Source organism: Oryzias latipes, chromosome 2 (assembly GCF_053564925.1).
Source record: "Oryzias latipes strain Hd-rR chromosome 2, Olatipes_Hd-rR_3.1".
NCBI lineage: Eukaryota > Metazoa > Chordata > Actinopteri > Beloniformes > Adrianichthyidae > Oryzias > Oryzias latipes.
Window position 1 is genome coordinate 39,755,560 of NC_136238.1, and position 25,837 is coordinate 39,781,396.

The window sequence follows — 25,837 nt, forward strand, 5'->3', positions numbered from 1 at the left end:
TACTGAGTTGGATACCCCTCTCACCCTCCGCGGGTGGTTTCTCCTCCAATCTCGGGTCCTCTACCAGAGGCCTGGGAGCTTGAGGGTCCTGCAGTATCTTAGCTGTTCGTAGCACTGCACTTTTCTGGACTGAGAGGTCTGAGGTCTTTCCAGGTATCTGTTGTAGCCACTCCTCCAGCTTGGGGGTTACTGCCCCGAGTGCTCCAATTACCACAGGCACCACTGTCACCTTCACTTTCTAGGCTTTCTCCAGTTCTTCTCTGAGTCCCTGGTATTTCTCCAGGTTCTCATGTTCCTTCTTCCTGATGTTCCCATCGCTTGGCACTGCCACATCCACCACAACGGCTTTCCTCTGTTATATATATATATATATATATATGTGTGGTGTGTTGTGTGGTTGGAGATCTCATTATCAATCATTTGATGTATGCTGACGATCTAGTTGTGTTAAGTACAAGTACTGCTGGTCTTCAACAATTGCTTAACATCTGTTCATCTTATGGGCTTGATAAAGACATCATATTTAATGCACAAAAAAGTCTGATTATGATTTCTCGGACAAAAGAAGACAAAAACCAAAAATTCCCTGATTTTTACCTATCAAATGCTGTGCTTGTGTGTACTAATAAGATTTCTAAAAAACACCTCAGATATAGTTCGGACTTACGGCCTATAAAATAAAGGTTTTACTTTTTTCTTTAACCAGAAAAAAGCGTCAAGCATGTTCCATTGCAGCAACTTGCAGATGAAAAACTGATCATGTGGGGAAAAATATTGATTTGAGAAAAAATAAACAGGATATATATATTTATTAGCAGGTAAAATTGAACTCTTTCATGCCGTTTAGCATCACTGGACTCTAATGATGAAAAAAAACATCTCAGCTGAAAGAAAATATAAAATGTAAAAACATGTTAACATTGAAATGATGGTTTTATACACAGCTTTACTTCTTAATCATTCTGGTTTTTTGTTTTACATTTCAAAGGTTTCAGATGAATTTTTTAGTATGTCGAAATCCAAAGCAAATTTCAAGATTCTATCAAAAAAAGCACATTGTCATCTGCAAACCTGCTCACACACCCAAACATGAAACTGTTGTTTCCATCAGACCTGCACAGGAATTCATATTTTAACAAACACATTTATTAAGTACAACAGTAACAATTGTTTGTTGAATTCACAAAATAAAACACGACATATGTATATAGTCTAAGGATCAATTAACTGAAGTTCCCCCAGACTTATTAATCATTATATTTTATGAATCAAATGTGGCCAGAGTGTGTTTTTATTTATTTATTTATTTATTTTTACTTCATCGTTTCTGTAATGGGTTTGATACATCAATGTGATTTCTTTTATTGTATTCCCTCATTAAATGTTTTTATTTTTAAAACTTGCTTCACCTGGAACAGAAGTATGGACCATCAACGCGATCAATATTTCAGCAGGGATTTTTCCCCAGCAGCTAATTGATTTGTATAAATGTGATTTAAAACATAAAGCAAAAATAAATAAACAAAGGTTTATTCTGTAATTTAAAAAATCTCCCAACCCATAAAATAAAGTTAAAATAAATAAATAAAACAAAAATAATAAATAAATAAATAAAAAGTTACTAAATTTAGACAATTTATTTAACACATCAATCAATAAAAAATAATATTTTCCACAAATTTTAAATGAAAAACAATCTATACACATTAAATAAAAAAAACGTTACATTCAAAGGCTTTTATTATTTTTCACAAGTTTAATCAAAAAGTAAACAAATAATTTATTTTGATAAATTTCATGCTTGTGATTAATTTTTATATAATACATCCAGAGAAGTGACTCGGCGCCTTTTTACCACAAAAGAAAAAGATGTAAATATTTTTTACAATTAGTTTTCATTTTAATTGAGTCAAACAATTGGAAAATTTGGCAATCAAAAAATATATTAATTTTAACCCTTTTTTGTGTTCCTTCTAAATAAATCAACTTTGGGGGGGAAAAAAATAAGACGCATTTTTTCTGTATAATTTACAAAAACAAACTTTAAGTTGACTTGATTTACAGTCAGAGGAAAACAAAAAATATTTGGCCTTTTTCCTTCAAAATAAAACAGCTTTATTGCTGCAAATGTAATAAATAAAACATTTAAGAAAAAACTTACATTCAGTGACTAATTACTTTTCATAAGTTTGACTAAAAAAGAAAACAAATATTTCATTTGGTACATTTTGAAAATTGGTTTTACGTTAATATGTTTTTTTAAAGATTTATTAGATAGAAGTGACTGAGCGCCATTCTTCTGCTTGCTCTGAAAATATTCCCTGAAAAAAACAAATGTTTTTTCCTTTTGTGTCTTCATTTTGTTGCACAATCAGAATGTTTAGCAATAAATGAATAGATTCATTTAAATGTTTTTTTGTGTTATCTTAAAAATAAATCTGCCTGATAAAACAAAAATCATATAAAAGATAATATTCATGTCACGTGACTTGCTTCATAGTCAAAACAACAACCAAAACAATAGTTTTATTTTTTTTCTACAAAATAAAACATCTCAATGGTGCAAATTTTTTTTTACCCGTTGGATTTCCCAACAAACACATGTGGTTTCTGGTTGGAGGATGCATCGTCATGCAGGAACGTTCATTCACGTGTCGTTCGATTCCCTCGGTACATACAGGAGGAAACTCGGTCATGCTCAGCGACGAGTACAGAGAACTTTCACGGATGACGCTCACGTCCAGAGAGGGTCACATTCACATTCGAGCGCGAGCGCAAAAGGCACAAACGTCGGAAATCATTTGTCCGAAACTGCAGAGAAAAAAACAACCCGGAGAGGCGCTGATGCAGGTCAGGGAGCGTCTGATTGGCCGATCAGACTGCAACATCCTGAACAAGAACCGATAAATACGGAGGTCTAAACAAGACTAAATTAATAAAACCTTGATACAAATAATGTGTAAACAATGTCCGGAGGTTTGTCAAGAAATTTTGTGACACTAACTATGGTAATTAGGTGGGCGGGGCCTCAGTTCTTGGTCCTAAATTTAAAACCTTAAATGTACAGATTGCTAGCGTGTTGAGCTTGATGTAAAATAATTTAGCGTTCAAATATAGAAAATTTGGGGACAAAAATCTAAAAAGTGCTACTAATTGTTTTAGCTAGCATTTTGTAGTTACAAAAAAAGCAGTGGCTAAGCTAAAGCTTAATTATTACAAGTTAGAGTTTTAAATACATAAACAAAGCAAATATTTGTTTTAAATGTGTTTGTAGGATGTTTTTCTTTCATTTGTGAACATTCTAATTTCATGCCTTATTTTTCCCCTCAAATGAATTTTGTCACTTTGGGTGTTCCATAGGTTTGCATCACAACTATTTCACTAGACCGTAGATCTGCAAAAATGATGCAGGACGAGAAAAACGGCAACAAATGGAATATTTGAGAGCATTTTCTTTTGTGGATCCGCAGTTTTGCTAACGTCACAAAACCTTCAAGTTTACAAAAACAAACCATTTTTATAGATATGGTTTTAGACACAAACTTTAGACAAATGAAGGACAAAAATGAAAATGACGAAACATTCAAATGTCTGCATTTGTGTGTTTTCCTTGTTTGTTGCTTTCTTAAAGGGTGTGTTTTGGGTGGCGCTCCTTCAGGAGGTCCGGCGGTAGGCGTGTTCCGGCGGCATCCTTGTCTTCCCCTCCAACAAACTTCACCTACAAGAGGAACAAAAAAAACTACCGGAAAATGGGGAGGAGGCTTCCTGACGGTGCCACAGGAGGAGGGGGGCGGGGCTTGTTGTGGGCATGCGGAGAGTTGTTTACTGTCTGCAAAATAAAATTTTAAAAAGCGATGAAGCGACAGTTTTTAGAGCAAGAAAAGCCATCGACGGCCGCCCAGAACCTCACCTGTGTGGGAGTTCAGTTTAGGAGCGGACCGTCCCGGTTCTGACGGAACCACAGATCGGGGACGCCGTGGGGGGGTGACCCGGCCTGATGGGTTTGGCTGAGGAGCAGAACCAGTTAAATTTAGAGCAACCTCTTTGGATCAAAACTACCAAAAAGCGGGTAGAAGCTCACCGATCTGCGCGGAGAACCCCCTCCTGGCCATGTTCTTGGCGCGAACGGCCTCCTTGATGCGGTCCACCTCCTGCTGGTAGCGCTTGCGGTCCCGCATGGCGTTCTCCTTGGCCTCCTTCAGGGCGTTCTCCAGCGCTTTGACGCGCTCGGCCGTCACTCGCAGACGCTTCTCCAGCTTCGGCAGCTCGCAGCGGAGGTCGGCGTTGTCGCGAACCAGCTGGAAACACCCGTCTGAGTTAGCTTACCCCAAACAACAGACTTTGCAGAAAGATTTTTTTACGATTTTGATCACATGCTTCGGGTAGATTAATGAACACTAAGCAAAAATCTGTTTGAAGAAAAATAAAAAACGTGCCCGTGTTTGCTAATTTTTGCTTTTAAGATTTTTAGTAAAATTCTCGAACAGATTTGCTGAATTTGTTTTTTTTCTCGTATTTTAGCGCCACCTATGAATATTTTGTGGAACTACATGCTGGGTTTAAGTTAAGCCACAAAACTTATTGAGTTTCAACTTCCCTCATCATGATGCTGCCATAGCCGTGCTTTAGAATAGGAAACTGGTCGGAAAAGGATTTCTTCAACTGTTTTTCTTTTTTTACAAAAATTAAAAAATGAAACAATTTTTGATGTTTTTTGTTCCATTTACTTAATTTTTCTATGAAGCCATTCAGCTAAGTTCCTCATTTTAGCAGAGGAGCCTCAACATTCAACATCCCTCAACATGACACTGCCACCACCATGCTTCACAATAGGGATGTACTGGTAAAGAAAAGTTTCACTGGCTTTCTTTGTTGTATTTTTTTTTTTTTGACATTAAAAATGACTTCTGATGTTTTTGATTTAATTTACTTAATTTTCCCATGATGCCACGCAGCTGGGTTCCCTATTTTAACTGAAGAAACCTCCAATCAATTTGATTGACGTGAATGCGAAAATATAAAACTGTTTTCTAAAACTAGCTGCGTTGAAAACAAAGAAGTCTTTAACCGTTAAAGGAAAATTTGTTGGTTTTGCGATCTAAAAATGATAGAAAATAACGTAAACAATTCCGAACTAAACTCACTTGGCTGAATGTTCTATTGAAAGGATAAAGTGTGTTTCTCAGCGCTTGCTTGTCTGGATTCAGCTTCGCCGTCTGTTTATCGTCTTCTCCAGGAGGAAGCACGGTTTACCTGCTTGTGGACCTTTGTTAGCTGCTCCAGGTTGTTCTCCAGGAAGGAGATCTTCTGCTTTTGGGCGACGTTGCTCAGGCCTTCCTCACAGTCCAGCTCTGCACTCTTCAAACAGACAAACAGCAGCTTCAGATCAGAGAACCAACTCTACAGGAAGTCGAGGCCAGTGTGTTTCTGAAGGATCTGCACCTTCTTGACCCGAGCGGTGAGGTCCTGAACGAAGAGTTTGCGCAGGTTGTGCAGCGTCTGCAGCTCTTTGGCCTGAGAGAACGGAAAAAACAGAATCATTAAAAAAAAACAACTGTTTGAGCGAAGCTGCAAGGCGCAGCGAAAAATAGAAAAAGAGGGGCTGGAGAGGGTGGGGGAAAGCCATCCCATAATTATTTTCTCACTTTTGCACAATATTGGAAATAAAATTATTCACGCAGTCTACACAAAATGTCACACAGTAGTGCCAGCTTAAGTGTCTTAACGACAACCAGAGTTTTGTTGACCTTTGACTTTGAAAAGAGGCAGCCATTTTGGACCCCCTTCAGTAACGTGGGCGTGGCTAACAAAAACCTCCGCTGCCCAGGAAATTCAAAAATTAACTTTTGCAGATTCTTCCAAAAATACATAGACGTGTTCGTCACCCCCAGGCGACCAAAACATCAAATGGTTGCTATGGAGATAAACCAACATAAAAGCTGCCGTTTTGAAAAAAAAGAAAAAGGTTATAATTTCTACTTTTTACAACTTATTCAATGATGCCCTGACTAGGGTGGGACGGGGCGTGTAGCAGCCGCTCAGGCGCAGAGGGCGGGGTCAAGAGGAGGTGGTGAGGGTGGGGGAGGGTAGCACCTGTGGGCCATCCCACACAAACTTGGGAAAAAACTTGTTGAAGCAATTTTTACATGATTGCACACACACACCACCAGCTTAGGTCTATCACCGCATCGAAAAGTTTTGTTGACCTTTGAACTCCAACAGAGGCTGCCATTTTGGATTTTCTAAAAAAAAAAATCCTCTTAGTCGCAGCTACAAATGTAACCATCTCTAAGAGATTTCGATCTATCACCTCCTAACACCTTAAGCATCAATGGGAGGCTAGTAGCGGAAAATAAGAACTTGCAGATTTCAAACGGCGTCAGCGTGGCAAGCTCGCAAAATGTGGCGTTCCCTTGTCGCTTGCACGTCTTTTTCTCTGGGGATATTGTAAACCTTTATTATAAGTTGTTGGTTTAAGCTGAACAATGGCATACAATGTAGGCATGGTTAACAAAAACCTCCGTTGCCAAGGAAATTCTAAAATGTACTTTTGCCGATACTTCCAAAAATTACACAGACTTGTTCGACACCCCCAGGCGACCAAAACATCAAATGGTTGCTATGGAGATAAACCAACAGAACAGCCTCTTGCAACTCTGACTATGGTGGCAGGGGCAGAAAGAGAAAGTGAGGGGCGTGTGAGCTACAAAGGGTGGGTCAAGCGGGGCTGGTGATGGTGGGAGAGGGCAGCACCTGCAGTAAAAAATTTTTTTTTTTTTTGGTCTCACCACAGTCTCCTCCAGACCTTTCAGCTCCTCTCTAGCCGTCTCCTGCTCTTCATTGAGCTGTCTGAAAGAAAAAAATCCGGGGAGACGCCTTCTATTGAGACAATTTCCTGAAAGAAGCTTCATAAAGGAGCAGCAAAAACTTCATTTGGTCCCTACGTGAGCTTCTGCAGCTTGGTGTCCTTCTCCTGCTCCTTTTCCTTCAGTTTGCTGAAGTCCGCCATGAGCCTCTCCTGCTCCAGCAGCAGACCCTGGTTCAGACTGGGATCAACACAACAACCCGTCAACACAACCCGTTCGCCGTCTAACGGCTGAGTTGGACGCGGTTGGACGTTTCCTCACTCGGTCAGCTCGTCCAGCATCCTCTGCTTTTCCTTGACCTCGTCCCGGAGGCGGCTCAGCTGCTTCTGGTGAGCTTCTCTGTGGCTCTCCAGCTGCTCGTCCAGAGATTTCTGGATAAGGGAGACAAAAGGCATCCGGTTCAGTGGTCTGGATCAATCATCAAAACATGTGAAATCACAAAATTACGCAAAAACAAAATCTCCTTCAAATGCCTCGACTGTCATTTGAACTGAATATTTAAACTCATTTCTGGGTTCAAAGATTCTTCTTTTGATTCCTGACACAGCTTTTGCTATAAAACAGAGGTGGAAGTATAAAGATGTGGGGTCATTCTGCTTTTGTATGTGATTCAGATGAAAAAAATTAGGTTCATTTTGAAATACTAAGAAATAAAAATGCACATTTTTATTTTTTTTGTCCATTAACAGTTTTTGGGCTCTGCTATCTAGCTCCCTTCTTTGCTAGCTAATTGCGGCAAAACATATTACTGCTCAATTACGTTGTGTTTGCTAGTAAAGATGTTTTTTTTTTAAGATAAACAAACAAGAGAAACAAAATAAATCTATACTATGCTAACTTGTGGCTGCTTTGCTAACTTTGAGAGTATATGCACAGCTAAGCTAACAGACAGATTAATGGTCCAAGATATGACAACTAACGCATTGTAATAATATAACTACAAACCAATAATCATTTTTACTTTGCTAGTTAGACCTAGCAGTTGAAGAGATGATTAGCTAAAACTAGCTAACTAAGTCTAGCTACAGCTTGTTCGGTAAGTTTAATTACGCAATGCTAACTTCTGACCTAACAGATTTGCTAAATATGAAGTTAAGTGATAATGCTTTTAATGTGTCCTCCTTTCTATTCAGATGAAAACAAGAATATTTAAGTATGCTAACAAGTATGCTAGCAAGTTTGCTAGCAGGCTAGTCCGGTGGGGGACTCTTCTTTTTTACTAACTTCTCTGATTCTTCTCTTGAATATTTTTCTCTCTCTAGTATGTTGGTTAGGGTTAACTAGCTGTTAGTGCTGTGGCTAGTTGTTTCCCAGTTATCAAATACGCAAACTGCTAATAGCTAAAGAACAATTAGCTTTTTTGTTGTTGGATGAGGCTTAACAAAACAGATTGTGGAAAATGTGTTCACCTGAAGACTGAGAGAAGAAGGGTCATCCTTATATAGTCATAGTGACACGTTTTTTGCAGACGATAGCTTAGTCTGTCTTCATCTAATTTGGTCAAGTTCTTCCGTTTTTCTTTCTTACCTTTATGTCGTCGCCTCTGTCCTTAGAGAGGTCCACCGTGGCCTCGCCTGACAGCTCATGCCTCTTACCTGGAAAAACATCGGATCGTGTAAGCAGACGATTGTCGCATTAACCCTTTAACTTCACTGCTCAACGTTTTATTGAATTATGGTAACTCTTGTACCGTTTACGCATTGACATAATTCCAGCTCATTCTAAGGCGGGGAAAAGCAGCTTTGCGCTGATAACAACATTTTACAGTAGTGAACACGTTTTTAAGTTATTTATGTGAAAACTTAAAGTAGCTACGTTTTGACGCAGAGAAAAGCGGCTTTACGCTGATTTGCAATCATGGGTAATCATGAGTGGCAAATCATTGTAAACACGCAAAGTTTTTAATTATTTTGCGTAAAAAGTAGCTAATTGTTTACGCAATTATCGTAGATCCGCTAAATATGAAGCAGAAAACAGCGGTCTTGCCTGTTGCGTAAAGTGTTTAAAGTGTTAACAATAAATTCGTAAACACTTCACAGTTGTAAATTAACCCAAACTAGCTGATTCTGATATGGAGAAAAGTGTCTTTAAGCTAAAACTTGACAGTCGTAAAGTTTTGCATATCAGTGTAAAATGATTGTATTAACGTAACTGGCTGTTGACGAAATTTATGTAAACCAGCTAATTCCAACACAGAGAAAAGCAGCTTTACGCTAATATGCAACACTACAGTAATCACGGGTTGCAAATCAGTGTCAACACGTAAAGTTTTTACGTATTTTACATAAAAACTTTATTGTAGCTAAAGCGTTTAAGTATTTGTCGTGAATCAGCTAATTGTGAAGCGAAGAAAAGGAGCTTTGCTCATTGTGTAATGTGGTTTTACTGTTAGTGTTAAATGTAAGCTAGCTGATTCTGACGATGATATAAGCGCCTCCGCGGCAGAATCAGCTGATTTATGTTGATCGCGTCAATGGTCATAGAGTTTCCATACGACCATCTCTGCTGTTTAAGGGTTAGGACGTTTTTCTTTGTGTTCTCTGCCGACCCTGAGCCTGAAGCTCGGCGAGCTCCTCGCTCAGCGCGTCCTGGCTCTCCTCCAGCTGCCGCTTCCTCTGTTCCAGGTTCTGCATGTAGTCCGTCAGAGACCTGATCTTGGCCTGATGCTGCACAAACAAGCGTTTAGTGTTTGGAAGTGATGGCGTCGAGGCTGGTCAAGGTTTGGTGGTTACCTGGGAGACGAGCAGCTGACAGGAAGCCAGCTCCTTCTCGTTGGCCTGGATCTTGTGGTGGGCGTCGGCCTGAGCACTCTCCAGCTGTTTGCAGCGGTTCACCAGAGACTTGACCTCGGACTTCATCTTGCTGATGTAGAGGCGAGCGACGGTAAACTCCTCCTCCATGGCGGAGCCGTTCCCGTTGGTTTCTGAGGACTACAGAAGGTCAGAGTTAGCTTTTGTCGTCTCGCTCTTTAGCTGACGGACTCCAACGTGTCCCACGTACAGCGGCGGCCTTGACGTCGCTGGTGCAGATGATGGCGCCAATGTCGCTGAGGTCCCGTAGCAGCAGGTTGAGCACCTCCACGGCCCTCTTCCTCTGCAAACCGTTGATCTCCTGCATCTGGCTAAGTTCCCGCTGTGCCGCCAACAGCAGCGCCTGAAAACACAACAGAACCCGTTTTCCGTCAACTGTTCTTCGCTCTGGAGTCCGCCGCGTCGAAAGGGTCAAAGCCGGGTCGTCGCACCGTCTTGTGCTGCAGCTCTTCGCTCAGCTGCAGGTTGGCCTGCTCCTGCTCCTCCACCTTCTGGCTCTTCTGGTCGTAGTTGACGGCCAGCTCCTCCAGCGCCTGCAGCACCTCCTTCACTTCCTCCTTGGCCAGCTCGTTCTCCATCTGCAGCCGGCACAGCTCCTCCTGGATCTTCTCGTAGTCGCGTCGCGTCGACGCCAAGAGCTGAGAACGCCAGCTTTCGGTTAACGTTGCGCAAAAAAGAAGAAGGTTTATAGAAAGAAACACAAACCTCTTCTTGGTCAATCATCTGCTCCTTCAGCTTCTCCGCCAGCTGGCTGTGTTGGTTGATCTCATCGTCCTGCACAGAGGAAAAATACAAAATCTGAACAAAAAAACTCAATTTAAACATTTCCAAACTTTACGTTAAAAAACAACCAGACTTGGGCCTAATGGCACTAAATTCAGTTGTGATCTATACTTCATTTGAATAAAAAAATCTAATCAAAGATATTCACTCGGTCCTGCAGATCCCAATTCCGCCAAAATGTTGGATGTGAAGGTTTTTAGGTCAGACGTTTCCGTTTGTGACGCAATTCTAAAAAAACACGTCGGACACTCAAAACTTGAACATTTTTCAAAAATCGTCAATATAAAAGTTTTATATTATATTTAGCTTTTCAAAGTTCAGCTTTAGTACATCACTAAGTGCCTCAATTTACAAAGGAAAAATTAAAAGGTTGAAGAAAAATGTTTGATTTGAAAAATCTGTTATAGTTTACATCGCAGCCAGGGGATTTTTTTTTGTGTTTATGTTTATCATTTCATTTATTAAATTAAAAACCAAAACAAATACAACAAAATAACAAGAAATCGAATCAATGAAATAAAATAAATTAAATCAATTACTCAAATCAATAAAATAAAATCAATCAAATAAAATAACAATTAATCAAATCAAAAGCAGTCAAATCAAAGTATTTGATATCTATGTCCAAAAAACTAAAGTATCATCAACATACAGTAGTATTCTTTAAAGCAGGGTGTAACCAATTAATTTTTCTACACACTGTTTCCAGGCAGAAAACAGCCTAAACGAGCCCACTGATTGGCCATGGGGTAAGCTTTTTTTAAGTTTATTATGTTTTATAAAATTTTCCCCTTTTAAAAAAATCTAATCTTAACTAATCTATTTTAATTCGTTTCATTTTTATTCTAATATTTTTATGGAAACTAGGGAAGTAGTAGTTCCTCCAAAGTCCACCAGGGGTTGGTGTCAGTGGTAAGCGTGCTCCCACTGTTGATTTATATACATAGTATTAATACATAACATATATTATATATTTCATTGTTATATTTAATTTTAAAAAATGTGCATATTCAGCGCTGTACTTTTTGATTTGCGGGTTTTTTGTTTTGTTTTTTGTGAGTCCGTCATTTTTCAAATATTATGAATGTGGACGGAGCTAATGCAGATCAACAAGTTTTTTATTCAGTTTTATTTTATAAAGTCATAATTTTCACCACAAGCAAACATACTTTTAGCCTTTTTAGCTTATATATGGCTTTATATCTAATAACTGTAATTTTAATATATAAATTAATTTGTGCACACACAATAAAGTGCACGTGTCCTCATGTGACAGAGGACTCACCTTGTCGTCCAGCTGCTTGTACAGGTCGCCAATGTCCTCCTCGTATTTGCGCCTCTCCTCGCCGCACACGGAGACGCCTCCTCCAGCCGGCGGCAGGTTGTCGATGGTGGGAGTGTTGTCGTACGGCTCGGCGCTCTTCTGGTCCTTGGCGCTCAGCTGCTCGTCCTCAGGAACGTCCTCGCCTGTGTCGGACATTGTTCTCGTTTAAACGATTGTCGCCCAAAAAAAAAAGACAAAGATCCCATGCAGGTATTTGTTGTGGAGCACCACTAAGCCATTTTCCTGTGATTTTCATCAAGTTTTGAGGGATTCTTAAAAATGTGTTCCTTTTTGCAACAATTTTTATTTTTACTTTTAATGGCTCCGTTTGTAAAAGTAGCTAGAAAAGTTCTAAATTTTACGAATTTGTAACACATTTTCCTTTTACTTTTTTCTAAACTATACAAATTGTGTTTATTTTACCTATATAACTACCATCTATTGTCATAAGTAGGAACTGCAATTGAGTAATAAGTAATTTAAAAAAAATATGCTTAAACCATTAAACGTAAAGTAAAAATAGGTTTAAAAATACTTAAAGTATTGAGTTTGGTAAATGAAAGAATGAAACTTAAAGGAACAAAACGATAAAAAAAGGGGTGTAGCAAAGAGCGGACAGGGAAGATGGTAAGAATCCAGTCTGAAGGGAGCAGCAACGATCTGACTCAGCAGTTCTGAGGTCATTTAGCACAGAGAAAGTGGGGGCGGGGCTTGAGGCATTGCTATGCAACAGGGACCAGGATGACCAGAGGGAAGCGCTGGCACGGATGGCAGAGAAAAGGTTGGAACGTAGGAGAAGCTGACCCCTCCTCCAGCGCTCTAGCTCCGCCTCCAGCCTCTGGATGACGCTCTTCAGGCTCTTGCTCTTCTCTTTCTCCTTCTCGTATTTCTTCTTCCACTCCTCCGCTGTCAGCTCCAGGTTCACGCAGACCGTGTTCTTGATGGTCTTGGCTCTGGAAAAACGCCAGAGGTTCATCAGATTTAACAAAAGCAAAGTGAAGCAGAGTTTAGATCAAATTTGGATTTTATATGCAGCTAAATCTAAACAATGACGCTCTAAAATCATTCATTTTTTTGGTTACAGTACATATTTGCTGGTTCTGCAGATGAAACACAAAAAAACAAAAGGAGGGGAATTAATAACTTACCTCATATGTCTATTTTGAAATCCAATACTTATTTTTACGCATTGAACTGTATATTTAGGGTTTTTTTTAATATAAAAAAACTGACGTTTTATCATTTTCCACAAAGACAAAAGTTAAAATTGGAAATCTTGGCGCTAATAAGAATTCCGATTTTATTAGATCCTTTCTCCTACTAAACACAAACTATAGTAAACCTGATAACACTGATCTCCATATTATCTCAACTCTTCAAGCGTTTACAGAATTAACATAATTATAAGAGATTCTGAAATCCGAAAAAACAGCTTTGCGCCGATATGCAACACTCTACAGTAGTAAAGCGTTTACGCAATTTACGTAAACGGCTTTTGTCCGCATCAGAAGAGGTTGGAATTACAAATTTAGTTTGAGTGTTGACGTTTGAATTATCGTAACTCTTCAACAGTTAACGCAGTTAACATGACAACTTTGCGACAAAATGCAACACTTTGCAGTAGTGAAGTGCTCATCCGATACCCATTAGGCAACTTAGCGTAAACGGTCGAAGAGTTACAGTATTTTAAAGAAAGTTCGTTAACCTACTGTTGCCACCAATATCTCCCGTATTGTCATATTGAATTGTCATAAGTTGACCCGTTTACGCAATTAACGTATAAACGGTCAATTAGCTACGGCAGATCAAAGTACGTGCGTTTTTATTTTGTTGTCTTTGGCGACATCTCTGGTCTTAAAGGATTTATCCTTTGACACTGGAACTTAAAGCTTCAATTACGTTCTTTCATTAGTCGTCACTCTTTTACCGTTTACGAAGTTAATATCATTCCGACGGATTCTGAGGCGGAGACAAGCTTCCATTGATATGCAACACTTTACGGTCATGACGACTTTACGCAAATAATGTAATTCCAACACATTCCAACGCGGAGACAATGAAGTTACGTTAAATTGCGTAAAGAGTCGAAGAGTTGTGATCGTTCAAAGAGCGTGCGTATTTTCCTGTTGCTGGCAACATCTCCGATATTAAATGGTTATTCACCCTTTATTGGCAAAGTTCGTCAAAGGGTTAAGCTCCAGCATTGGTATTCTTTCAATTATCGCAACTCAACCCTTTACGCATTTATCATAATTTCAACCGATTCTGAAGGAAAGAGTAGTAACTTTGCGTCAATATGCAGCATTTTACAGTAGTAAAAACTGATCGTAAATCGGAGAAAAACTGTTATATCTATATCAGAATCCGATGGAATTAAGCTAATTGTGTGAAGAGTCGAAGAGTTACAGTAGCTAAAAGAGCGTGTTATTTTGTGACAGCTATTCCTGAAACTTTTTCAACATTTGTGACGATATCCAAACTGACAGATTCTCAAAGGCGTTGCGCCAATAAGCATCACTTTATAGGAATGAAGTGTTTAAATAATCACATAAACTGTTTTCGATGTAGAGAAAAGCATTTTTCACACATATGCCACACTATGTAACTCAATCCCATTTATCAGTAACGTAAAGTTTTTTCGTAAAAATCATAATTATGCTACGTAAATTAGGGCTGTTAGAAGTATCCGATACGTAATCTATCTCATGGCAAAACTGCTTTTCTCCATGTCAGAATCTATTGAAATAGCGTAAACAGTTGAAGAAGAGTTAGGTCAAAGACTGTGTGGTCATTTTGCCGTCACCGATGAAGCGTCAAAAGCTAAAATAATGTTTTTCTTTCAAATAATCTAAACGGGAGCCCTGGAGGTACCTCTGTCCAAACATGAGCGTGGACTTGGTCTCGGCCTCGTTGTAGACGGACGGCGAGCAGCAGATGATGATGGTGGTGCGGCAGTTTCCTCCCAGCGAGTCCTGCAGGATCCGCGTCATCTTGCTGTCTCTGTACGGCACGTGGGTTTTCTGGGGGAAAAAAAACACACCCACTCATCACCAGGAGGAGGAGAGGAAGCTCCTCCTCCTCCTCCATCTTCATCCTCCTTACCGTTCCCTCTGCTAAAGCGGAGATGACGTTCCCCAGTGCCGACAGAGACTTGTTGATGTTCTTGGCCTCGTCCAGGACGGCGCCCTCCGCTCCGGTCTTACTGACCTGTTCCCGCACAGCACAGTAAGAGCACAGGAAGCTGCTGCTTCCAGAAACTTCTCCTCAATGGTCACCTTCTCACTGCCAGCCAGGTCCACCAGGTAGAGCTTCCCCGACAGTTTCTTCTCCGTCTCGATGTTCTCCTGCTTGATGTTGATGAGGAAGATGCTGTGGCTCCGGGAGCTGTGCTCGTTCATGTCTGGAACAAAAACAATCTGTCTGATGAGTCGATAGGCACGGCCCCTAAAACGTCCCAGTATTGATCAGTTGATACGGACTGGTCACGGCCACGTGTCGATTGGATTTTCCCTCGTCGATGACGTCCATCACCTCCTCTGGGCTGGACACGAAGCGCTCAGTGCAACCCTGACACACAGAAACAATCTGATCGTGACCAGACATACAGTACACAATTACTTTTAGCTACTGGAGGAGTCTGCGGAAAAAAAGTGAAAAAAAGTTTAATTTGGCCATCTAAACCTTATTTAAAATCAACCAAAATAGAACATTCAACTTAATTAAAGTATCTTTGAAAAAAATGGGGTTACTGCAGATCCCAATTTAGCCACTAGAGGGCAAGGAGAGGGCGGAGTCAAAATTTCGAGGATGTGAATGTTTTTAGCTCGGATACTGAGGGTTGGGCATTTCTGAGCTGCAAATGCAGGTATTCCAGAATTTGTATAAGAAATCCTACAAAATTCGTTGGAGACTCAATATTTAACAAATTTTTCAGAAATCATCCGGGCAAAACTGTTGTCAAGGTTTAGTTTTAGTACGTCAGAAAATGCAATAATTTAAAATATAGTTTTTTTTTGTAACATCAATATAAACAAAATAGCATTTTGGATAATTCTAGCGTTTGACTTTAAACATCTATCATGTGTTTTATGAAACTGCATTTTCTCCTTTAAAAGCAGATCCCAATTCAGTCACCAGGGGGTGCAAAGAGGGCGGAGTCAAAATATCCGGGATTTGAATGTTTTTTAGCTTTGATTCAGAGGATTGGGCCTTTCTGAGCTGTTAAAAAAAATTGTAGACATGTCGAACACTCAAAAGTTATATTTCAAACATATTTTTCAAAAACTGTTTGCGCAAAACTGTTTTTAAGATTAGCTTCAAAACGTCAGAAAATGCGTAAAATGGAGGGGGCGGAGTCAAAATGTCAGGAGTTTGAATGCTTTTAGGTCAGATATTAAAAGTTGGGTCTGAAAAAATCCTTAATGTGTCGAACACATTTACGATTTAAAAAATTGTTTTTTTAAATGTCGCTTTAGAAAGTTTGACAATTTAAAGAGAAAAAGCTAAAAGGTTGAAGGCAAAATTTTGATTGTGATTTTGATTTTCATCTGAAGGGGATTAAAAAAAACGAATCTAATCTGAGGTCCTTTGGTCTTTCCCTCACAAGTAAAACATCATCAGCATAGAGGAGTCATCTTAAAAGCAGCGTGTAACACTGTTTCTAGGCAGATTAAAGCCCAAACGAACTAAGATTTTTTTTTATGCTCAGCATGTGTTTCTCCACATTTACAAAGAAAGAAACTTGATTTTAAGAACAAAAATGTTGAAATATCTGAGGGTCTTTTTTCTTTGTCAAACATAATCAAACAAATTCTTGAATTTAAGCAAACTCCTTTTATGGGCGTTCTAGAAGTGTAGCTATATACATGTAAACTCCTGTATATTTAAGATACGACATGGAAAAAATAAACAAAAAAAAGCAGTAAACAAACCTTAACATAGGGCACCCTGTTTTTGTCTTCGTGCACGGCAAGGTTGGTCTTCGACACTAAAGGACGAGCAGAACATGTGGTCTGAAAAAACTGAAAACACCCTCACACACTGAGGTGACGGACGTGACTCACCATCCAGCAGGTCTCTGATCTTGTCCAGGTAAATTTCAAAATAAGAGACCTACACAGACCAGACGGTTTTTAACACGTGTAAATCAAATAATCTCTAAATGTATACATATATTTGACATTTAAGTGTTACGAACTGCTTGAGAAAAGTCTTACGTATGAGCACAAACCATTTAAAGACAGTCATAAGAAATTTAAAACAGTTGTAAAAGTTGGACAGAAAGTCCGAAGAAGTTCTCCACCTTGATGTGAAATTCCAGGTTCTCGTCCATGGAGTAGATGTGGTCAAAGATGTCATGGGCGATGCGAGGGATGATCCCCATCAGCTGGGGGTCGTGCAGTTTGCCCTGAACACAACAACAACACAATCACTGTCTATATTCCTGTTGCTGCCAACTTCTCCCGGATTAAAGGGTACAAGAGCTTCAGCTCCAGCATTGATGTTCTTTGAATTATCATAACTCTCAACCGTTTACACATTTTTCCTCATTTCAACCAACTCTGAAGGAGAGAATAGTAACTTTGCGGTGATGTGCATCAATTTATAGCAGTAAAAATGTATCTTCAATCTGAGAAAAACTATTTTTGGCCATATCATAATCTGATGGAATTAAGTTAGTTGAATAAAGAGTTAAAGTAGCTAAAAGAGCGTGTTGTTTTGCTGTCACTGGCGACATCTACTACCCAGATCTGAATTCTGACGGATTCAAAAAGGCTCTGTGCCGATTGGAAACACTGTTTTTATTCAAATGTTTACGTAAACTGTTTCTGATGCGGAGATAAGCCTTTTTGCGCTGATATACAACACACTATGTAAATCGATCATATTTCACAGTAGCGAGTTGTATTTTCGTAAAAATCGTAATTATGCTACGTCAATTAGCGCTGTTAGAAGTATCCGATAAATTAACTACGTGTTGTATCTCAGTCCAAAACTGCTCGTCTCTGTGTCAGAATCCACTGAAATCACATAAATGGCGTAACCTGTTGAAGAAAAGTTCGTTTAAAAAGCGAGTGTTAATTTTGCCGTCACTGGTGACGTCTCAGGCGTTAAGGGCTAAGCTCAGGCTTAGAAGAACTGAAATGGGAAGACCAGTGTGGATGTGAAGGCGTCACCTCCATGGTGTGGGTCTTCCCAGACGATGTTTGTCCGTAGGCGAAGATGGTCCCGTTGTACCCACCCAACACATCTGCAACAAAAGCACCATTTCCTTGACCTTATCCTAAAAAAATATATATCAATCAAATGTAACATAAACAACATTAAAAATATTTTGTGGTTTTGGTTAGATCTAGGAATCGTGAGTAGAATCATTGTGTTTTTGTAAAAATCATTACAAGTATCCGAAAACTAGAATATACAAGATCTGTTCCAGAAGATTTAAGTACAAATATCAATTACATTTTTGTGGATACAAAAGTTGATTTAAGTCAGGTTTACTGAAATAAGTTCTGGAAAAAAAAGGTTTTTTTCTTTTAAATATGGCCGGGAATTTGAATACAAATATAATGAATATGAAGTTAAATAGTTTAAAAAAAAAAAAAAAGTGATTTTGATTAAATCTGTGAATCGATGATCTTAATTTGTAAATAAAATTGGATCGTCGCCTAAGTAACGATCAACAGCCCTAGAAAAAAAACATATTCGAATCATTGTGTTTTCGTACAAATCGTAGTTATGCTACGTCAATCAGGGCTGTAACAAGTAAGGAATAATCGTATATCCACGATCTGTTACAAAAAAATTAGAGTATTTGTGACGTCCAAGATCACTTATTTGTGATTTTTATAAATATAGTGAGAGTCTAGTAAAAATACAATTTGAGAATTTTAGCTGTAATTATCCCTCTAAGATGGAGAATAGTCATGAATTTTAAGTGTATAAACAAAGCTAATCGAACGCGCTACTGTTACCAGAAGTACATACATCTTCAAAATAAAGTTTTGGTAAAGGTCCTTAGTTTCAAAGTAAAACTATCGAAGGTTTTTCATGTATAAAAAATCTGATTAAAATTCGGTTTACTAAAACAGGTTTTGAAAAACTGATTTTTTAAAAATATGGTCGACAATTTGAACACTAAATATAATCATTGTTAATTAAGAAGATTCCAAAAATGTCGTGATAGTAGTTTGATCTGTGCATCGTTAATCTGAATTTGCGAATGGAATCGGATCGTAAGCAATATGAGATAAACGGGTTGTATTTTCGTAAAAATTGTAACTATGCGACAACAATTGTAAGCTGCTGCGGTAATTAAAGCCCAAACTTATAGAATTACAAAAATATAAATAATTATTTTTTCCCTTTAGCAGCTAGCTTGAGTTTTAGCCCCAAAACATTTTCAAAAATGCACTGCGAATGCAGAAACACTTCAAAAGTCATGTCCTTTTTATAATGAGGCTGATAGCTCCACCCACCCCTGATAACCATGGAAACCATAGAGTGGGCAGACACATTCTACTTGTAAACTTTTTTAACATTATCACAGCTACAGTCTCAAACTACGGACGCTTAAAAGGCGCAACAAATAAAAACTTTAGCGTCACTCAAACAACCTTAGGAAATGTTCGGAATAAATCTGAACTAATATAATGAGAGTGTCAGCAGTGAACAACAGTTGCTATGAAGAAGCTAAAATTTAACTGTAACGTAAAGAAACAAAATTGACATAACAATAACTATGGCAAGTGATTGGTGTGGCAAAAATAAAAAAAATCGTGAAATAAAACAACAAACCCAAATTATGCTTGAAATAAAAATCTATGAACTAAATATCAAAAATATCAGGAGTCTTTGCTTTACTACACGCCTACATTTCCGTCTCATTTTTGGCTCTACAACATCGTAACATGTCTAAGCCCACAAGATGATACCTATACCGCCGTGCTTGTGACTAGAAGTCAAGGTCTACAAGCTTGACTTTTTTTTCAGCTTTAAAAGGATTTTTCCACAGCTATGTTCAAATACAAACACACAAAATTTGAATTAAACGCTTTAACGCCAGAGCTTTAGCTCCATTGTCCCGACTACCATAATTTGACTGTTTACACATTTAACGGAAGCAACGAATTTAAAGGCGTAGAAAATACGTTTTCTGCTAGCTTTACAACTGTTGGTTGTCAGTCCGAAGCCACTTCTCTTATCATTCAGAACCTGTTGGATTTGCGTTAAAAGCAATAAACGGCCCAAGAGTTACAGTACGTCACAAAATGTGTTATTTGCTGTCACCGGTGACGTCCCCAGTGTTAAAGGGTCCATGATAAAAGAATCATTTTTTTAAAAGAAGGACATGATGATAGTTGTTGTTGTCTTACCTTTGACTATCTGTTTGGCACACTGGTCGTAGACCTGCCCCTGTGTGGTGTTGGGCGGCAGCACGCGGTCGAACACGTATGGTTTGGCCTGTTTCCACACAGAAAAAACAACGACTGAGACACACACGGACACAACTCTTTTCTGTTAGACAAACCACTCAATAACCACTTCTCAAAGAAAACCGTACAGATTTAAGTTACTCCTTCACCCAAAAAAAAAAAGAAGAAAAGTTTTACCGAGAATCCAAATCGTATAAACACAAACAGTGATTCGGTTTCTATGAAAAGCAAATTATGAAGCTTTTCAGCAATAATTGGTAATTTTTCATCTCTTATCTGTTTAGAACAAAACGAACTAAGAATTCACAAAACCTCCTTTTTTTCACTTAGAACATTTTTTCGTCAAATTTCTACATTTTATCAAAAAATTGTAATGTTCAAAATTTGCTTTATTGTTGAAACTTTGATAAACAATAAAAGAATAACAATTTGAACGTTTGGAAACATTTTAAAGCCAAATGTAAAAAATAACAAATTACATTAATTAATAATTTATGTAATTATGAATTACTAATTGATAATTAATAATTATTACGGAGCTATTCTTAAAATCTAAAATGATTTACTTTTACAGGACTTGTAATTGGCAGGAATATTTTACCAAAACAAACCAAATAAACGGCTAAAAACACAAATCATAAAATCGTAGTGATTTTTAAAAATAAATGTTAACATTTTCATTTTTTTAATTTTTAATTTTTTGTGGCTATAATTGAGCTAAAATACCGCTTTATTTTGCGCTGAAAATTTTCAGCTGGATTTATGTAACTTATCAAAATCATTTTTGATTTAGACAAAAAGTCCGAACAGAACCATTTTACATGCAGTATCGTGGTTTGCCACTAGAGAGTGGTGCTACAAAAAAGGGAAAAAAATGAACTTTAAATCAAAAATATTATGAAAAACTTTGTTAAAAACATGCTTTGATTTGTTTTGTTTAGAAAATTGAATTTTTATTTCATTTTTGGAACCACAAATGAGACAAATTCCCCATTGCACTTTTTTTTCCTGCACTAAAACCACAATTTTTGATGAGAGTTACACAAATTCTATAAACGTTAAAATTTATACCAGCTACACTATTAACTACCCTCATGTGTAAAAAAACGAAAAAGGCTACAAACTGAGTAAAACAGCAAAACAGAACCACTTTACATGCAGTACCATGGCTGGCCACTAGAGGCTGGGTCCTAAAAGAAAAGCAAATAAGTCAAACTTAAAAATAAATTGATGAAGAAAATAGAATCAAAAAGACGCTCAGGTTCTTTTTTAAAAACTGGAATCTTGATTTTATTTATATTTTTTGGGGGTGGGGGCAAAACTGAGCTAACATTCCGATAATGGATTTAATTTAAAGACATAGACAAAATTTACAACATCTATATTTATAGACAATTACTGTTAAACACCCGGTTTTGTGGAAAAAACAAAGAAACGCACAGACTGTAAGAAACACACAAAACAAAAACAGGATTACCGAACATGCAGTACCAGAGTTGGCCACTAAAGACTGACACCCAAAAGAAAGAAAGCAAATATTCAAACTTTAAATCAAAAGATGAGATGATTTTTGAAATTTGAAATTTTTTACTTTTATTTTTTAATGAAACACGTCTTCAGTGACTAAACGCAAATAAGTGAGTCTCCAAACTTCAGCAGCTCGTTTCGTTACTCCTGACTCTCATCCTCTTGGGATCTGAGTTCTTATTTGGACCTATTTCTGAGGCTCAAAACACCTCACCCATAATGCAACAGGGGGGTATTCCAGGAAGCATGTTTAAACTAGCCTGACTTTAAGCCTGAACTCTGGCTGAAATCCGCCTGAACTTGCTTACTCTGGGTATGTCGGTTCCAGAAGACCGGATATGAGTTGGCGTAATTACTCTCGACTTGGTAACCCTGGGTTAATGCACAGCAGGTACATAAAGACATTCTCAATAGATCGCCGATTTACGGAGTCACCATGGAAACGCGTGTTGAAAAAAAAAGCGCTATACTTCGGTGAGACGGAGTCTGAGATTTTAATGACGGCGTATAAAGATTATACGTCCATCAAAAAAAGTAATACGGCTGCATCATCATCAAAAAAAAAGAGTTTCTGCTTGTAGTAGAACAGACAAAGTAAACGCACGAGTTTCTGATCTTATTTCCATTTTCCTTGTGACGCATATATATGTAACTTATCCAATTTTGCCAACTTAAACGAATTAGTTCTATTGACAACAAGTAATTGAGTTAAATTTATTCAACCTAATTTCTTACGTCTATAAAACTCAGTAATTTTTTTTACAACTCAAATTTACAAATTTATTTAACTAAATGTAATATTACTCCGATTCAATTAATCTTTTTTCCATGTTAATTAATTATGATTCTTGATCTCTCATATGTCTAAGTTTGAGCCGGCAGATATACTCATTTTTATAACAATTAAAAGGACAGGGGGGGGGGGGGGGGGGGGGGAATGCATGGAGTGCAAATTTCATCAAAGAATCCTCCGTCATTATAATTACAGTCATAGAAGGTAGGGGTGCTATATAAACTCATCATCCTCTCCTTCACTCTCACTTATGGTGCAGAGACGTAAGCATAGTAGGACATAATAACTCGGCAAAACACAGTAAACAGCTAAACAACTAAACACATTTTGTCAAAAACCCACACTTAAACCCAAATCCGTCCAGACAGGCAAAGGGAATGGTATCCCAGAATACCTTGCGGTGATGATCTAACAACAGCACCAAAGTTACACCTACTTAATTGAATTAAATTGAATGAAAGGAAATTAATTGTCTGAAACTACGTGTTATTTTTAAGGTGACCTAACAAAAAATGATTTATCTTAACTGAAGCAAATAATTAAGTTAGATCAAAGTAAAAAAGTTGATCTTTCCAACATCCATGCGTGGTCATATCACCCTCTCACGGTGGAAAAAGTATTATCTGAGCTTTTTCATCCACTAAATTATCTTCAAATGGACACGCCATGCTGCTTCACCTCTCTGAAAACAAACTAACCTTCAACTAAACCTGCTCCGGACCAGGTTATGTTCAGACCACGAGTTGCTATGGCAACTTGACCTACCCTGAAACATACCTCCATTTCTGGAACCGAAAGCTGAGGTTATCAACTTCCTTATCCTCAAACTTATCGTGGGAGCTAACATAACCTGCTTTCTGGAATACCCCCCTGAAGAAGATAATGCTCTATTTATTATATGATAAATATTTGAATAGAACAAAATACCTTTTGATTTCATATTTTTTGTGTGAATTAACATGATTAAAACAAAACAACCAAAAACAGCAGTGACGCAACTTTTTAAAAAGTAATATTTTTCATAACATCAAACACCAAAACAGTGAGATGGGTCTCACTCTTATGCAGATGACTCCCTGTTCTACATGCGTCTGGGTACCACCCAGGACAAATGACAACAACCCCCCCCCCCCCCCCCCCCCCACACACACCTAGATGTGCTATAGCTATAATAGTCCAATAATGAACCTGCTTTTATTTTGAAATACGAATAAGCTATAGCAATAAAAGTTAAATAATCAACCTGCTTTTATTTTGAAGCAAGAATATGACACAGTAAAAGTAGTCCAATAGTCAACATGCTTTTTAATTGACACTCTAAATAAAGATTTAAACATTCATCTATGCAGTTAATAAATATGCCCTAGAAATAAATGTCCACAATTAACCAGCTATTATTTTTGAAACACTAGTATTTATTGTTTATTAAACTGTTTGAATAAAGATTCAAAACAGTTTGAAAAATAAAACAAAAAACTTTGGATCGGAATTTTTAGGACATTCAATCTTTATTTAAACAGTTGGATATTAACAGTTTCCACAATGAAAGCTGGTTAATTTTAAGACAAGAATTTATAATCAAAATCAAGTTTTCAGGCTGGATTATAAATTAATCAGGTCTGCTAGGATTTAAAATTTAAATTCAATTTTTTCCCATTATTTTTTTTACTGATTGTTTTAAGGAAATGACTCTCAGCAGTCCTGCTTTTATCCTTAAATTGAATACTGACATTTTCTGGGACTGATCCAAACAAACTTGCGCCATCATGTTGCATCTTTCTGCAGCGCGCGCACTGCGCAGTCAGCGCGCGGCCTTCCCAGGTGACATTTCCCTGCAGGTTTGTGTGTATGTGTGCATCCGCGCGCGCGCTCACTTGCCGTTATCAGCACCGTGTCGTCGCCCTTGAATTTGGGGATGTACTGGTCTCCCCGCTGGACCTCGGCCTGGTTCAGAGGCCTGAAGCGGCACATCACCCTCACGCCGCACTCCGACGCATCCACCATGACTGCGGCTCCGCTGACGCCCCCCTCTCTCTGGAAACAAAATTCAAAAAGGCCCCAAAAAATAAACCAAAATAGACCTGCGCAGTCGGATTTCAAAACGACAGTCCCGTGTTGATAGAGCTTGAGCTTCTTCCGGTGCTCTCCTGAGCGCGCGGCTCCCGTCCCGGCCGGAGCTGCGTCCCGCTTAGGACCGGCTTCACGGCGGAGGGACACTTAGGCTGTTGCTCGGCTGACAGCGCGGAGGATGCACAGAGAGGTGCTGCGTACTCGGCCGCGTGGAGAGGGCGCGCTTCTGTGAGAGCTCGCGCCCCAGCATCAGCACCGCAACTGTCATGCGCATGCGCTGGACGCGTCCACTCATACAAGCTAGCAGTTTCCATGGCTAGTTGTGTTTTTAAACATATTTTCCAAATAAATGTATCAATTTAAAGTATAACAAACTATCTATACTAAAATTTAATCACAATTTAATTTCAATTTGCCATATACATTTAATGTATTGTTACATTTTATTAGTAATTTCTTGTACTTTAATAAATAAGTTTTCACAGGAATCATTTCAAGACTAAATTAAATAGTAATAGTTTTTATAGCACAGATTAGCCATGTTTGAAAAGTTAACAGGTAATACTAGAAATAGTGATCTAAATTAAAGGATTAGATACTTTTTCTGTCCAAATGTAATGGTATTAGAAATGGATAAAAAGAACAGTTTCGTATTTGTATTTCTCACGCAAACACAGCCTAGTATACAAGTAAGCTAACAGTAACTAAAATGAAAAATTTTATAGTTACTGAACTTTTTACCCCTTAAAAAATATTTTGTCTGATGAAAATGTCACGCAACCGCTAATATGAATTTTTAGCAAAAATTCAAATATTTATGAAAAGTGTACACGATTGTGACGGGTAAATTACAAGTAAATCTCTTCAATAAGCCAATATTGTCCAATCAGGTCAAACACGCCCTTCAAGTTATCCAATCATTTACTCATTTTTCAGTTCAAATGTTTATTTTTTAATAATTTAATTTAAATAAAGCTTTCATATGTTCAAATTCCTAAACTATAAAACAAACTCGAGTTTTTTTACTTTTTAATTAGCTCACGCAAACCCATCCTAGCATACCAATAGGCTGATCAGCAAATAAAATGAAACATTTGATATTTACTGACCTTTTTTTATTTTAGATCTTTTAGATTTTATATTAAAAGTAATTTAAATAAAGCTTTCATGTGTTTGTATGTTTAATTAAAATAGAAACGTATTTAATTAGGTCAATAAAACAGCTTAGC

The 25,837-nt window shown here is 38.0% G+C and overlaps 1 protein-coding gene across 2 annotated transcripts; it reads right to left on the reverse strand.

Moving 5' to 3' along the window:
* Positions 1-790: 790 nt before the first annotated feature.
* LOC101173770 (kinesin heavy chain) lies at positions 791-24,884 on the reverse strand. 2 transcript variants are annotated; one of them, XM_078939212.1, is made up of 26 exons: positions 24,417-24,884; positions 20,159-20,246; positions 17,960-18,033; positions 17,086-17,190; positions 16,847-16,895; positions 16,715-16,770; positions 15,263-15,350; positions 15,059-15,183; positions 14,886-14,990; positions 14,655-14,803; positions 12,588-12,736; positions 11,745-11,926; positions 10,382-10,450; positions 10,108-10,314; positions 9,867-10,019; positions 9,599-9,796; positions 9,421-9,532; positions 8,394-8,461; positions 7,128-7,237; positions 6,945-7,046; positions 6,789-6,849; positions 5,443-5,514; positions 5,254-5,358; positions 4,082-4,298; positions 3,911-4,007; positions 791-3,829 (listed from the first exon to the last, which is right to left on the reverse strand). In XM_078939212.1, the coding sequence occupies exons 1-25, from the start codon at positions 24,540-24,542 to the stop codon at positions 3,928-3,930; spliced, it is 2,850 nt and encodes a 949-aa protein (XP_078795338.1). In that variant the 5' UTR covers positions 24,543-24,884; the 3' UTR covers positions 791-3,829; positions 3,911-3,927. The 2 variants fall into 2 exon arrangements, with proteins under 2 accessions (XP_078795338.1, XP_020563334.1); XM_020707675.3 differs by having other exon boundaries at positions 9,415-9,532.
* Positions 24,885-25,837: the final 953 nt, after the last annotated feature.

What these genes read in the sequence shown, in the direction of transcription:
- LOC101173770 (XM_020707675.3), bottom strand. Translation starts at nt 24,542, where the DNA reads ATGGTGGATGCGTCGGAGTGCGGCGTGAGGGTGATGTGCCGCTTCAGG. An exon ending in AGATGATTGACCAAGAAGAG is followed by an intron (nt 10,315 to 10,381) that starts GTTTGTGTTTCT and finishes TGGCGTTCTCAG; the next exon opens with CTCTTGGCGTCGACGCGACG. An exon ending in GGGGTTCTCCGCGCAGATCG is followed by an intron (nt 4,008 to 4,081) that starts GTGAGCTTCTAC and finishes TCTGCTCCTCAG; the next exon opens with CCAAACCCATCAGGCCGGGT.